General features: G+C 41.8%; 3 protein-coding genes across 3 annotated transcripts; all 3 read left to right on the plus strand.

The window, feature by feature from the left end:
• The first annotated feature begins 521 nt into the window (after positions 1–521).
• Positions 522–2,898, plus strand: LOC133126036 (granzyme B-like). The gene is made up of 4 exons (XM_061237835.1): positions 522–670; positions 1,343–1,484; positions 2,206–2,460; positions 2,734–2,898. Exons 1-4 carry the CDS (start codon positions 579–581, stop codon positions 2,896–2,898), a joined length of 654 nt encoding a protein of 217 aa, XP_061093819.1. The 5' UTR covers positions 522–578.
• A 1,347-nt stretch (positions 2,899–4,245) lies between these two features.
• Positions 4,246–6,999, plus strand: LOC133127524 (duodenase-1-like). Its single transcript, XM_061240491.1, has 5 exons — positions 4,246–4,336; positions 4,845–4,995; positions 5,622–5,766; positions 6,261–6,515; positions 6,782–6,999. Exons 1-5 carry the CDS (start codon positions 4,276–4,278, stop codon positions 6,944–6,946), a joined length of 777 nt encoding a protein of 258 aa, XP_061096475.1. The 5' UTR covers positions 4,246–4,275; the 3' UTR covers positions 6,947–6,999.
• A 2,138-nt stretch (positions 7,000–9,137) lies between these two features.
• Positions 9,138–14,386, plus strand: LOC133126037 (cathepsin G-like). The gene is made up of 7 exons (XM_061237836.1): positions 9,138–9,256; positions 9,802–9,952; positions 10,582–10,720; positions 11,431–11,685; positions 11,961–12,098; positions 13,318–13,379; positions 14,242–14,386. Exons 1-7 carry the CDS (start codon positions 9,196–9,198, stop codon positions 14,384–14,386), a joined length of 951 nt encoding a protein of 316 aa, XP_061093820.1. The 5' UTR covers positions 9,138–9,195.
• The last annotated feature ends 446 nt before the right edge of the window (positions 14,387–14,832 follow it).

The following is a 14,832-nucleotide window of genomic DNA, read 5'->3' on the forward strand; positions in this document are numbered from 1 at the left end:
TCCTGTGTACCTGTCTGTAACAAGATCATTGAGATGACGTCTTCCAGTTGGGACCTGGCAAATAATTATTTCTCCCTGGAGACATCAGTCTCAATGTTATAACATTGATACAATATACCAGTGACATTGTGAGAACATTTTGCATTAGCTGGGTGGTCTTCATTTGAAGAACCACATATGTAATAACTGAAACCTGCACTACAAGGGACATTCAATAAATGATTTTATTTGAGCTCATAATGAATTGATGAGGGGTAGGAACTAATGAGTATTCACTTCCTCCTACTCCTTTTCAATGTACTGTTTTTTAAAGAAAAATAAAATCAATAATATTTTTGAAGATATTTTCACTGCAACATTTTTTTTTTGTTTTGTTCTGTAGGAAGATAAAACTACATTCATATACTGTACACCAGAGTCTCTCTTTACAGAAGATTTGTATGAAATCTGTCAGTGACACTTAACTCGTGTGGGAGAAACAACAACAACTGAGCACTTGTGTTTCCTCTGATCATTCAGCTTCTGTTGGTGTGGAGATCATCAATGGGAAAAAGGCTCAGAAGGGCTCCTTTGATTACATGGCTTCGGTGCAGAAAGACGGGAAGCATAAATGTGGAGGATTCCTGATATCTCCTGATTTTGTGCTCACTGCAGCACATTGTGACAACGGGTAAAATCTCTTTCCTTCTTCACAATGCACAATGTAGTCTCTGCAGTGTTCATCCTTCATGTAGGACCTTTGCTTTTCTACTGTACTTACCCTGCTGTAATATCCAGCTATGCCAGCTTGACCAGCTGGTCATGAGCTGGTTTAACTGGGTATGAGCTGGTCAAGCAGCTAGTTCTGGTAGCTTGTCTGAGCTGGTAGCTGGTCAAACACATATAAGCTCCTTCAAAACATAGCTTGAGCTGGTCCAACCATCTACACCTGGGAGCTGGTGTGAACTGGTCAAGCAGCTAAACCATCTACACCTGGGAGCTGGTGTGAACTGGGCAAGCAGCTAAACCATGTACAGCTGGGAGCTGGCCTGAACTGGTCAAGTCAGACCACCAAAAGTTTCAAAAACTTTTTTCAGCAGGGTAATTGCCTATGCTCCGGAAAGGCCAGAAGGGTTGTGAGTTTGATACCCAGGAATAACATAACAAAAGGTTTTACATGTATGCTTACCAAACCTGGGTCATATACATAACCAAACGGATTCACCAAAGTGCATTAAAAACTGAAACAAAGACAAGGCTAAGTAGATTTGCCAGATATTATTGAAAACATTTTAAAAAGCGTAACAATCCAGTGCACAATGGTCTAATGCTAACGCAGGCGTGCTTTCGACTTGCTTTCCAGGAAAAACATGAATGTGGTTCTCGGCTCTCATGACATTCAGAAGGGTAACAGGAATGCTCTGAGAATCCCTGTGATGAAAATAATAAAGCCCAAAGCATACAAAAAAACGCCGGGTGGTGGCAGTGACATCATGCTCCTAAAGGTATGGTCTAGCTTAACGTTTTTACTGAAGCAGTTCAGACTAAGTAAATTGAAAGTTATAAAAATAATTGTGCTCAACTCAATGTCAAATATATCTCAGTGCTGGTCCTGCAAAAAGTATAAATTGAGTGAGGTGAAAGCACTAACATGAACGTTGTTTTTTTAAATTATTATTTGTTTATGTGTGCACAAATGTTTTGGGCAAGTACCCATTTCAAGGGAACAACCACATTGCCCCAACTGGGAAGCAAATCTACCCAGTTCAGTTCCCCATGGCTCCAGCTATACTGTCCCCCACCCAGTTCACTTACCTGTCTCCATCTCCGGTATCCTGTATTCAATAACTATATTTGCTTACACCCAGACCAATACTGGGCAATACTGTGGATCCATATTTTTTTTTATCAGGCAATCAGTACTGATTCTTTGAGGTGAAACAGCTGCAATTGCTGCAGGGTGGCCTGTAGTATAGTGGTTAAGGTAAAGGACTGGGACACGCAAGGTCGGTGGCTCTAATCCCGGTGTAGCCACAATAAGATCTGCACAGCCGTTGGGCCCTTGAGCAAGGCCCCTAACCCTGCATTGCTCCAGGGGAGGATTGTCTCCTGCTTAGTCTCATCAACTGTACGTCGCTCTGGATAAGAGTGTCTGCCAAATGCCAATAATGTAATGTATTATACAATGAATGTCCTGTTTTTTTTGGTTGATTTGTGTTTCTCCAGCTATCAAAAAAAATCAAATTAAGCAAAAATGTAAAAACAATTACAATTCCGGAGAAGGATGGACCCATCGGTTCGGACATAAAGTGCACCGTGGCAGGCTGGGGCAAAACTGAAAAGCAGCCTCACGTCACGGACCTTCGCTTTGTTCATGTGTCCACCATTAACCGTGGCATCTGCCAGAAACAGTGGAAAGGAAGCCTGCCAGATAACACAATCTGCGCTGGAGGGTACGAGGCCAAATACGGGGCATGCCAGGTTTGTGCATCTTTTTATCAGTGATACAGACTGATCCAGAAGATTAGGGGACAACTATACCTCTCAACATACATTAAAACATCCAGTTTGCAGCATACATGAACAATGCCAGTCAACTGAAAGAAAAGAAAACCTATTGTGTCATAGTTTTTTCGGCAACTTTGGTTCATGTTACCACTGTTTGCAAATATAAAGAGCAGAAAAGAACAAGGTGTAAAAATGAATATTGTGTTTTCCACAATTCCTTACATCTTCAAAATGTGTCTCTTGCAGGGAGACTCAGGGGGTCCACTGGTGTGCAGTGAACAAGCAGTGGGAATCGTTTCCTTCAACTACGAAGGAAATTGCAGCTACCCAAATCGTCCCAATGTTTATACTCAGATCTCAAAGTTTGTGCCCTGGATCAAGAAGTATGTCAAAAACCTTCCTTTGTCTTAGTCTTTTCCACTCTTACTGTATGTGGAGAGGGTGGAGGTTCAGTGGTAATGCCCGTCTTTATCTCTCTGGGACACAAGATGGTGAATGCATCTGTCATCACAAGAGCTATTCCAGTTCTACTAAGAATATACTTCAGTCAGTCTTATTCATCACATATCTAGTCATTTCTATCAGCCAGAAACAAAATTCCATTCCATTTTCAAACTAGACACTGCATGTTTAAAAGAGTTCCGTGTTTCTTTTGCCTACCCCTATGCAATTTACTTCAATAAAACTCATGCAAATATGACATACAGCCTTATTGTGTTTGTTCTGTTCTCATTTAATGCACATTGTCATTTATCTAAGTCATTATTCACAGCATTAATGAATGTTAAACCTGTGGTGAGAAAATGGAAAACACTGCTCTTGATGCGGTGAGGGATTGATGTGAAGAAACGTCATCAAAGCAAACAGCTCTGCTATGTGGTGCTTGAATGTAATCATGCGATCAAAGTGCTCTTGTGGGCTAGCCTAGAACAGGAAGATGTGCGGAATTTGAGCGCTTGCCGTCTTCTATATTCTACTCTAAATTGTGACCACCCCCTTGAAGCAACTACAATACCTTCTCATGCACAATAAATATGAGCATACAGAGATGCCTATTCTTACCATTACACAAAATAACTGAAAAAACAACCAAGGATGAAAATGCATGGGAATCCACTGCTGTAGAAACGCAAACAGACGCCAGCTTCTGGCTGACATCACAGTTCCAGTCTCAAATGAAAGGCCTCTTCGCTTAACTTCACATTCCCCCCCCTTCTGGACTGGAGTGCACTACAGGTCACATGTGAGCAAGTGCATGGTTCATGGCCCAGGTTCTCAGTGGGTGTGCTATTCTGTGAAGGTTTCGTTTTCCCTTCCCCTGCCCTGAGTAGTTTTTATTACTTCCTGACCTCGTGCTGGCGTTTGCGTCTGTGATTGTTCCTGTGTTGGTGAGGTACTTGCAGCCATATTCTTGTTACACATCATGTGCATCGCATTTGAAGAACGGGGAGTAAGTCAGTCACTCGTTCAGTTACAGACAATGGCGGTAGTCATTGTCAAAAAGAAAAAAACCTAGTGTGAAAATAAAATGTGTGACCTATGTACTGCTTTTGACAATCTGACCTCAATCTGCTCCACTTGACATCTCTGAAGCCAGTGCTCCACGCTGGGGTTTCTGCAACAAGTCGAAGGAGGGGCTTCTCTGAAGAAATGTCAGCAGCTTACTAATAAAAACCTCACAGGTGTCCGCAGCTTCCCGAAAGCCATCACTAAAAGGGCAGCAGTTAAACGTTAATTGTGAGAGCCTGCTGTCTCTAGTCCAAAGCGTTTGACAGTCTCCCTGACACCATGACTGCACCTCTCCTGACTCCCCTGGTCGTGGCTCTCCTGATCGCCTTGGCTCAAGGAGGTAAGTCCCAGCACTAAGAATGTGTACCTGTCTGTAACAAGATCATTGAGATGACGTCTTCCAGTTGGCAAATGATTATTTCTCCCTGGAGACATCAGTCTCAATGTTATAACATTGATACAACATACCAGTGACATTGTGAGAACATTTTGCATTAGCTGGGTGGTCTTCATCTGAAGAACCACATATGTAATAACTGAAACCTGCACTACAAGGGACATTCAATAAATGATTTTATTTGAGCTCATAATGAATTGATGAGGGGTAGGACCTAATGAGTATTCACTTCCTCCTACTCCGTACTGTTTTTTAAAGAAAAATAAAATCAATATTTTGTTTTGTTCTGGGTCTTTTGTTCTTTTGTTCTGTAGGAAGATAAAACTACATTCATATACTGTACACCAGAGTCTCTCTTTACAGAAGATTTGTATGAAATCTGTCAGTGACACTTAACTTGTGTGGGAGAAACAACAACAAATGAGCACTTGTGTTTCCTCTGATCATTCAGCTTCTGTTGGTGTGGAGATCATCAATGGGAAAAAGGCTCAGAAGGGCTCCTTGCAGTACATGGCTTCTGTGCAGAAAGACAGGAAGCATATATGTGGAGGATTCCTGATATCTCCTGATTTTGTGCTCACTGCAGCACATTGTGACAAAGGGTAAAATCTCTTTCCTTCTTCACAATGCACAATGTAGTCTCTGCAGTGTTCATCCTTCATGTAGGACCTTTGCTTTTCTACTGTACTTACCCTGCTGTAATATCCAGCTATGCCAGCTTGACCAGCTGGTCATGAGCTGGTTTAGCTGGGTATGAGCTGGTCAACCAGCTCGTTCTGGTAGCTTGTCTGAGCTGGTAGCTGGTCAAACACATATAAGCTCCTTCAAAACATAGCTTGAGCTGGTCCAACCATGTACACCTGGGAGCTGGTGTGAACTGGTCAAGCAGCTAAACCATGTACAGCTGGGAGCTGGCCTGAACTGGTCAAGTCAGATCACCAAATGTTTCAAAAACTTTTCAGCAGGGTAATTGCCTATGCTCTGGAAAGGCCAGAAGGGTTGTGAGTTTGATACCCAGGAATAACATAACAAAAGGTTTTACATGTATGCTTACCAAACCTGGGTCATATACATAACCAAACGGATTCACCAAAGTGCATTAAAAACTGAAACAAAGACAAGACTAAGTAGATTTGCCAGATATTATTGAAAACATTTAAAAAAGAGTAACAATCCAGTGCACAATGGTCTAATGCTAACGCAGGCGTGCTTTCGACTTGCTTTCCAGGAAAAACATGAGTGTGGTTCTCGGCTCTCATGACATTCAGGAGGGTAACTCTGAGAATACTCTGAGAATCCCTGTAAGGGAAGTAATAAAACCCAAAGAATACAAAAAAACACCGGGTGGTGGCAGTGACATCATGCTCCTAAAGGTATCGTCTAGCTTAACGTTTTTACTGAAGTAGTTCATACTAAGTAAATTGAAAGTTATAAAAATAATTGTGCTCAACTCAATGTCAAATATATCTCAGTGCTGGTCCTGCAAATAGTATAAATTGAGTGAGGTGAAAGCACTAACATGAACGTTGTTTTTTTAAAATTATTATTTGTTTGTGTGTGCACAAATGTTTTGGGCAAGTACCCATTTCAAGGGTAGAAACACATTGCCCCAACTGGGAAGCAAATCTACCCAGTTCAGTTCCCCATGGCTCCAGCTATACTGTCCCCCACCCAGTTCACTTACCTGTCTCCATCTACAGTATCCTGTATGCAATAACTATGTTTGCTTACACCCAGACCAAAAAAATGAAAATTGTCAATACTGTAGATCCAACGTTTTTTTTATCAGGCAGTCAGTATTGATTCTTTGAGGTAAAACAGCTGCAATTAAACAATTAACTTCCTGGTTTTTTTTGTGTTTCTCCAGCTATCAAAAAAACCCAAATTAAGCAAAAATGTAAAAACAATTAAAATTCCAAGGAAGAATAAAACCATTGGTTCGAACATAAAGTGTACCGTGGCAGGCTGGGGCTCAACTGGAAGGGAACCTTTCGTCACAGACCTTCAAATTGTTGGCGTGTCCACCATTAACCGTGACATCTGCCAGAAACAGTGGAATGGAGTCCTGCCAGAAAACACAATCTGCGCTGGAGGGTACGAGACCAAAAACGGGGCATGCCAGGTTTGTGCATCTTTTTATCAGTGATACAGACTGATCCAGAAGATTAGGGGACAAGTCTACCTGTCAGCATACATTAAAAACACACATGAACAATGCCAGTCAACTGAAAGAAAAGAAAGCCAATTGTGTAATACTTTTTTAGGCAACTACTAATTTGGTCCATGTTACACTGCTTGAAAATATAAAGAGCAGAAAAGAAGCAAGGTGTAAAAATGAATATTGTGTTTTCCATAATTCCTTACATCTTCAAAATGTGTCTCTTGCAGGGAGACTCAGGGGGTCCACTGGTGTGCAGTAAACAAGCAGTGGGAATCGTTTCCTTCAACTACAAAAGAAATTGCAGCTACCCAAATCGTCCCAATGTTTATACTCAGATCTCAAAGTTTGTGCCCTGGATCAAGAAGTATGTCAAAAACCTTCCTTTGTCTTAGTCTTTTCCACTCTTACTGTATGTGGAGAGGGTGGAGGTTCAGTGGTAATGCCTGTCTTTATCTCTCTGGGACACAAGATGGTGAATGCATCTGTCATCACAAGAGCTATTCCAGTTCTACTAAGAATATACTTCAGTCAGTCTTATTCATCACATATCTAGTCATTTCGATCAGCCAGAAACAAAATTCCATTCCATTTTCAAACTAGACACTGCATGTTTAAAAGAGTTATGTGTTTCTTTTGTCTACCCCTATGCAATTTATTTAAATAAAACTCATGCAAATATGACATACAGACTTATTGTGTTTGTTCTGTTCTCATTTAATGCACATTTTCATTTATCTAAGTCATTATTCACAGCATTAATGAATGTTAAACCTGTGGTGAGAAAATGGAAAACACTGCTCTTGATGCGGTGAGGGATTGATGTGAAGAAACGTCATCAAAGCAAACAGCTCTGCTCTGTGGTGCTGGAATGTAATCATGCAATCAAAGTGCTCTTGTGGGCTAGTCTTGAACAGGAAGACGTGCGGAATTTGAGCGCTTGTCGTCTTCTATATTCTACTCTAAATTGTGACCACCCCCTTGAAGCAACTACAATACCTTCTCATGCACAATAAATATGAGCATACAGAGATGCCTATTCTTACCATTACACAAAATAACTGAAAAAACAACCAAGGATGAAAATGCATGGAAATCCACTGCTGTAGAAACGCAAACAGACGCCAGCTTCTGGCTGACATCACAGTTCCAGGCTCAAATGAAAGGCCTCTTAGCTGAGTGTGAATCTACAGAAGGTGGAGGCCTTGCTTCAGAATGTGTCATGAAAACACTAACCTCAACTGCCATTAACCGTTTCAAATTTAGCAATCTTTTTCCACTGTCCATGAGTCACCAAGCAGAAAATGAAAGAGAAACAACGGCAAAATAATTGTTTCTGTGGAGAAACAAGGCTACATGTCAGAATGAATGCAGGAACATGGTCAGAAGAAAAGACAGGTCGCACATTTTTCACAGCCTGGGGGGTGGGTCTGGGACTAACATTGGACCAAGATCTGGCAGAAACCAGAATGGTAAGTTACTGTATTCAACTAACCTGAAGTCTGTATGCCAGCAGGTAAAGGCAGCCCTCCCAGTACCGGCCAGCAGCCCCCTGCACAACCTGAAGCATTGGGACTCTTTTCTTGGGTCGCAATAAAAGACTTCCAGAGGAAAAGGTGGAACCAACCCATGTGGAGAGGACCACACCAGGTCTTACCCACCGTGCCAACCGCAATACGAGTGGAAGACTGTGCCTCCTGGGTCCACGCCAGCCACTGCAACAGAGCAGAACTACAAAAGGAGGGGTCAGGGTGAAAGACCCACCTCAACCGACGCACGGAAAACGCTAGTTCTCCTGGAGTTTAAACACTCACGAGAACCAAACCAACAAGGAGCAAATGCTTGCAACCTCTGCTCCCAACATGTCACAAGAAGATGGCAAATTTAGCCCCCTCCGCAGATTGGGATGCAGTGCCAATGTCAGCCTTGTAGTCCAAGGCCTCATTGCACTCCTGATTGCCGTGCCCGTAATCATGATGCTGGAGAAGGAGCACCAGGGGAACGCCACTCTGCCCACCGATGACCAAGGAAGAGTTAAGAGACATTCGCCACAAACTAACGAGACCTGGTTGGAGGCGGATGAGTATGATATAAAGAGAAATCTGTGGTATCAGTTTATGAATCATACAATGCAGGCAGCTAAGGGTGTTCAAATTTCTTTCTATGTTTGTTCTCTCTTGCCACATTCCACCAGCTCTCTTGTATTACATCCTGACCTCGTGCTAGTGTTTGCGTCTGTGATTGTTCCTGTGTTGGTGAGGTACTTGCAGCCATATTCCTGTTACACATCATGTGCATCGCATTTGAAGAACGGGGAGTAAGTCAGTCACTCATTCAGTTACAGACAATGGCGGTAGTCATTTAAAAAAAAAAACCTAGTGTGAAAATAAAATACGTGACCTATGTACTGCTTTTGACAATCTGACCTCAATCTGCTCCACTTGACATCTCTGAAGCCAGTGCTCCACGCTGGGGTTTCTGCAACAAGTCGAAGGAGGGGCTTCTCTGAAGAAATGTCAGCAGCTTACTAAGAAAAACCTCACAGGTGTCCGCAGCTTCACTAGCCATCACTAGCAGCAGTTAAACGTTAATTGTGAGAGCCTGCTGTCTCTAGTCCAAAGAATTTGACAGTCTCCCTGACACCATGACTGCACCTCTCCTGACTCCCCTGGTCGTGGCTCTCCTGATCGCCTTGGCTCAAGGAGGTAAGTCCTGTGTACCTGTCTGTAACAAGATCATTGAGATGACGTCTTCCAGTTGGGACCTGGCAAATAATTATTTCTCCCTGGAGACATCAGTCTCAATGTTATAACATTGACAAAACATACCAGTGACATTGTGAGAACATTTTGCATTAGCTGGGTGGTCTTCATCTGAAGAACCACATATGTAATAACTGAAACCTGCACTACAAGGGACAGTTAATAAATGATTTTATTTGAGCTCATAATGAATTGATGAGGGGTAGGAACTAATGAGTATTCACTTCCTCCTACTCCTTTTCAATGTACTGTTTTTTAAAGAAAAATAAAATCAATAATATTTTTGAAGATATTTTCACTGCATCATTTTTTTTTGTTTTGTTCTGGGTCTTTTGTTCTTTTGTTCTGTATGAAGATAAAACTACATTCATATACTGTACACCAGAGTCTCTCTTTACAGAAGATTTGTATGAAATCTGTCAGTGACACTTAACTCGTGTGGGAGAAACAACAACAACTGAGCACTTGTGTTTCCTCTGATCATTCAGCTTCTGTTGGTGTGGAGATCATCAATGGGAAAAAGGCTCAGAAGGGCTCCTTTGATTACATGGCTTCTGTGCAGAAAGACGGGAAGCATATATGTGGAGGATTCCTGATATCTCCTGATTTTGTGCTCACTGCAGCACATTGTGACAACGGGTAAAATCTCTTTCCTTCTTCACAATGCACAATGTAGTCTCTGCAGTGTTCATCCTTCATGTAGGACCTTTGCTTTTGTACTGTACTTACCCTGCTGTAAATATCCAGCTATGCCAGCTTGACCAGCTGGTCATGAGCTAGTTTAACTGGGTATGAGCTGGTCAAGCAGCTAGTTCTGGTAGCTTGTCTGAGCTGATAGCTGGTCAAACACATATAAGCTCCTTCAAAACATAGCTTGAGCTGGTCCAACCATGTACACCTGAGAGCTGGTGTGAACTGGTCAAGCAGCTAAACCATGTACAGCTGGGAGCTGGCCTGAACTGGTCAAGTCAGACCACCAAAAGTTTCAAAAACTTTTTTCAGCAGGGTAATTGCCTATGCTCCGGAAAGGCCAGAAGGGTTGTGAGTTTGATACCCAGGAATAACATAACAAAAGGTTTTACATGTACGCTTACCAAACCTGGGTCATATACATAACCAAACGGATTCACCAAAGTGCATTAAAAACTGAAACAAAGACAAGACTAAGTAGATTTTCCAGATATTATTGAAAACATTTTAAAAAGCGTAACAATCCAGTGCACAATGGTCTAATGCTAACGCAGGCGTGCTTTCGACTTGCTTTCCAGGAAAAACATGAATGTGGTTCTCGGCTCTCATGACATTCAGAAGGGTAACAGGAATGCTCTGAGAATCCGTGTGATGAAAATAATAAAGCCCAAAGCATACATAAAGCCGGGTGGCGGCAGTGACATCATGCTCCTAAAGGTATCGTCTAGCTTAACGTTTTTACTGAAGCAGTTCAGACTAAGTAAATTGAAAGTTATAAAAATAATTGTGCTCAACTCAATGTCAAATATATCTCAGTGCTGGTCCTGCAAAAAGTATAAATTGAGTGAGGTGAAAGCACTAACATGAACGATGTTTTTTTAAATTATTATTTGTTTATGTGTGCACAAATGTTTTGGGCAAGTACCCATTTCAAGGGTACAACCATATTGCCCCAACTGGGAAGCAAATCTACCCAGTTCAGTTCCCCATGGCTCCAGCTATACTGTCCCCCACCCAGTTCACTTACCTGTCTCCATCTCCGGTATCCTGTATTCAATAACTATATTTGCTTACACCCAGACCAATACTGTGGATCCATAGTTTTTTCATCAGGCAATCAGTACTGATTCTTTGAGGTGAAACAGCTGCAATTGCTGCAGGGTGGCCTGTAGTGTAGTGGTTAAGGTAAAGGACTGGGACACGCAAGGTCGGTGGCTCTAATCCCGGTGTAGCCACAATAAGATCTGCACAGCCGTTGGGCCCTTGAGCAAGGCCCCTAACCCCGCATTGCTCCAGGGGAGGATTGTCTCCTGCTTAGTCTCATCAACTGTACGTCGCTCTGGATAAGAGTGTCTGCCAAATGCCAATAATGTAATGTATTATACAATGAATGTCCTGTTTTTTTTGGTTGATTTGTGTTTCTCCAGCTATCAAAAAAAATCAAATTAAGCAAAAATGTAAAAACAATTACAATTCCGGAGAAGGATGGACCCATCGGTTCGGACGTAAAGTGCACCGTGGCAGGCTGGGGCAAAACTGAAAAGCAGCCTCACGTCACGGACCTTCGCTTTGTTCATGTGTCCACCATTAACCGTGGCATCTGCCAGAAACAGTGGAATAAAAAGCTGCCAGATAACACAATCTGCGCTGGAGGGTACAAGACCAAAGACGGGGCATGCCAGGTTTGTGCATCTTTTTATCAGTGATCCAGACTGATCCAGAAGATTAGGGGACAACTATACCTCTCAACATACATTAAAACATCCAGTTTGCAGCACACATGAACAATGCCAGTCAACTGAAAGAAAAGAAAACCTATGGTGTCATAGTGTTTTTCGGCAACTTTGGTTCATGTTACCACTGTTTGCAAATATAAAGAGCAGAAAAGAAGCGAGGTGTAAAAATGAATATTGTGTTTTCCACAATTCCTTACATCTTCAAAATGTGTCTCTTGCAGGGAGACTCAGGGGGTCCACTGGTGTGCAGTGGCCAAGCAGTGGGAATCGTTTCCTTCAACACCGGAAATTGCAGCTACCCAAATAAACCCAATGTTTATACTCAGATCTCAAAGTTCTTGCCTTGGATCAAGAAGTATGTCAAAAATAATTAATGTTCTTTATACTTTTTATTTTCCTTACACTTTTATTCTTTACATATCTCGTCATATATTTTTTTTTAATCAGCTAGAAGTTTCCTTATTTTAAAATGAATTTTCAGACAGATATGTCAAATTCTTATTTTGCACATTTTTAAGTCTTTTAGTGTAGGTTAAAGGTATTTGTCCAGCCATACACCATCATAATGTATGCTTAGACATTGGCCATGTGCTTATCTTTAAAAGTAAAACAAAGCTAATTCCAGTTCCAAACTAGACAACGCCTGTTTAGAAGAGATCTACTAAGTGTTGTTTATTTGCAACCACTATGCTTTTGCAGTTACATTTATTTCATTAAAACACATGCCAATATGACAAACAGTGTTGTTGTCTTGTTCTCAGTTAATGCTCATTGTTATTTATTTAAGTCAATATTCACAGCATTAATGAATGTTAAACCTGTGGTGAGAAAATGGAACACACTGCTCTTGATGTGGTGATGGTTTGATGAGTTGAAATGTTATCAAAGCAAACCGCTCTACTTTATTTTCCACTGAATGGAATAATGTGGTTAAAGTGTTAGGTACGATGGACAACTTGAGAACAGAAACAAACATGCTATGTGCACCCTTTCAATTTGATGTAAAATCTGAGAATTTTTGTTTTGCTGGTGGTACATGACTTGAATCATTCTAGGATCTATTACTCATTGTGTAACATATGCAGTCATTGCAGTCATGCATCAGTGTCCTGGGGGGAAAACACTGTCCTACAACTGGCTAACTGTATTCCCCAGCTGATTGTAGTTACTTGACCTTGGAAAGCCAGACTTGAGACTGACCCTGTATATTACCACGATACTATCTCTCCCAGAACTGGATGCATAAACTTCTTGGCCATACATGGTACCGCACCCTCGTTTTCCTGTGGGTTTCAGAAGACCCTCCCCATTGAGAGTTTTAGATGTCTTTGGGGGTATGTTATTCAGACTCTTGGTCATAGTCTGCAGATTCAGTGTCAGCTTTTGAGGCCTCCCTGAAAACAGCAAACCTTCAATTTTCTCTGGTTAGTTTTCTTCTGCATAGGTACTTAGGGACCAGGGTTGGTCACCAGTCTGCAGTAGCCATTTCCAGTATACATTTCCCTTTTAACTTGAAAAGAACATGCAAAAGAAAGAACACGCCTGTGGCGGTTTTCTGATGTCCCAATTCCTCGTAAGGACTGCGGCACATTGGCTGACAAAGCAACGTCTCCCACTGAGATGGACATCAAAGTGAACAAGTGTAAAAATATTAATTTATCTTTCTTCATGTACAGACTCAGGAATTTTGTTGCATGGAAATTACAAAGGTGTATGACTAATTGCATTTCTGCTATACCATTGGAAAGTAGTACAGAGGATATGTCAGATAGTCAGGAGTATCATTAGTAGACGGTACATATCTTGAGTAGTTAGGAGTTTGGGCATGGCCACACTCAGTGAAACCCTGGAAACATGTATATCATCAGGGTATTTTAATTCTACTCAATGGCTTCTATGGCTATTTTGATCACGGTCCAAGATATCCAGGAATACTCGATGAACAGAGGCTACACTAGATGCAGGACACTGTGTGGAACGATGCATGCAGCATTGAACAACATTTTCTTCTTTGGAAACAAGCAACCTGTTTTCTTCACATTTATGATTACTGCTCATGGACACTATAGCTTACTCATTCATTTATTATTTAGCTATTCAACCCACAGTCCCAGTCCGCAATCCCAAAACGCAACTTAACCAAAAACAATCTCATTGTACAGATCCAGAATCGTTTGAGTCCCGAATAACTTAATGTTCTGTAATATGGTAATCGGGTTATTCGCTCATTAGATCAAGAAACTAGAGGAGGAAAGGATAAAATTTTGTTTTGGAGTCAGATAAATTATGTAACATTAAATACATCCTGTTCCAGTAGCACAAGGTAGGACTACACACTCAGACACTTCCTCTGTTTGTTGTGAAAGGGGATTCTTACAATCATAAATATGTGATTAAAATTAAGAAAATGTTGTTGCTCAATCTGGTGCTTCATGTGTGCAGCTCCATTTGCTGTAGAACTCTGTGGGCTGTGCCACTCCGATTTCTCTGTGTCTGGAGCAGCTCAAGACTGCGGTTAAGAAGACCAAAGAAGTGCAGTGGATCCCCCTCCCTGAGGAAGCTGAAGACGTCCAGCCTGGAACGGTGTGGCAGGATGGGGGGGACCAAGAAACGAATGGGTCTGGAAGCCCACGCCTCCAAACTGTAAGGAGTGATCTGGTTTATATTATCACTGTTTGCCAAGAGAAAGAGAACAGGAAGACGTGCGGAATTTGAGCGCTTGTCGTCTTCCATATTCCACTCTACAATGTGACCACCCCCTTGCTTGGAAGATGCTTGAAACTATAACACTTTCTCATGCACAATAAATACTATCATACAGAGATGCCTATTCTCACCATTGCACAAAATACCTGAGAAACAACCAAGGATGAAAATGCATGGAAATCCACTGCTGTAGAGACGCAAACAGACGCCAGCTTCTGGCTGACATCAACTAACGTTGGACCAAGATCTGGCTGAAACCAGAATGGTAAGTTACTGTATTCAACTAACCTGAAGTCTGTATGTCAGCAGGTAAAGGCAGCCCTCCAAGCACCGGACAGCAGCCCCCTGCACAACCTGAAGCATTGGGACTCTTTTCTTGGGTGGTAA

Source organism: Conger conger, chromosome 4, assembly GCF_963514075.1.
Source record: "Conger conger chromosome 4, fConCon1.1, whole genome shotgun sequence".
In the NCBI taxonomy this organism is placed as follows: domain Eukaryota; kingdom Metazoa; phylum Chordata; class Actinopteri; order Anguilliformes; family Congridae; genus Conger; species Conger conger.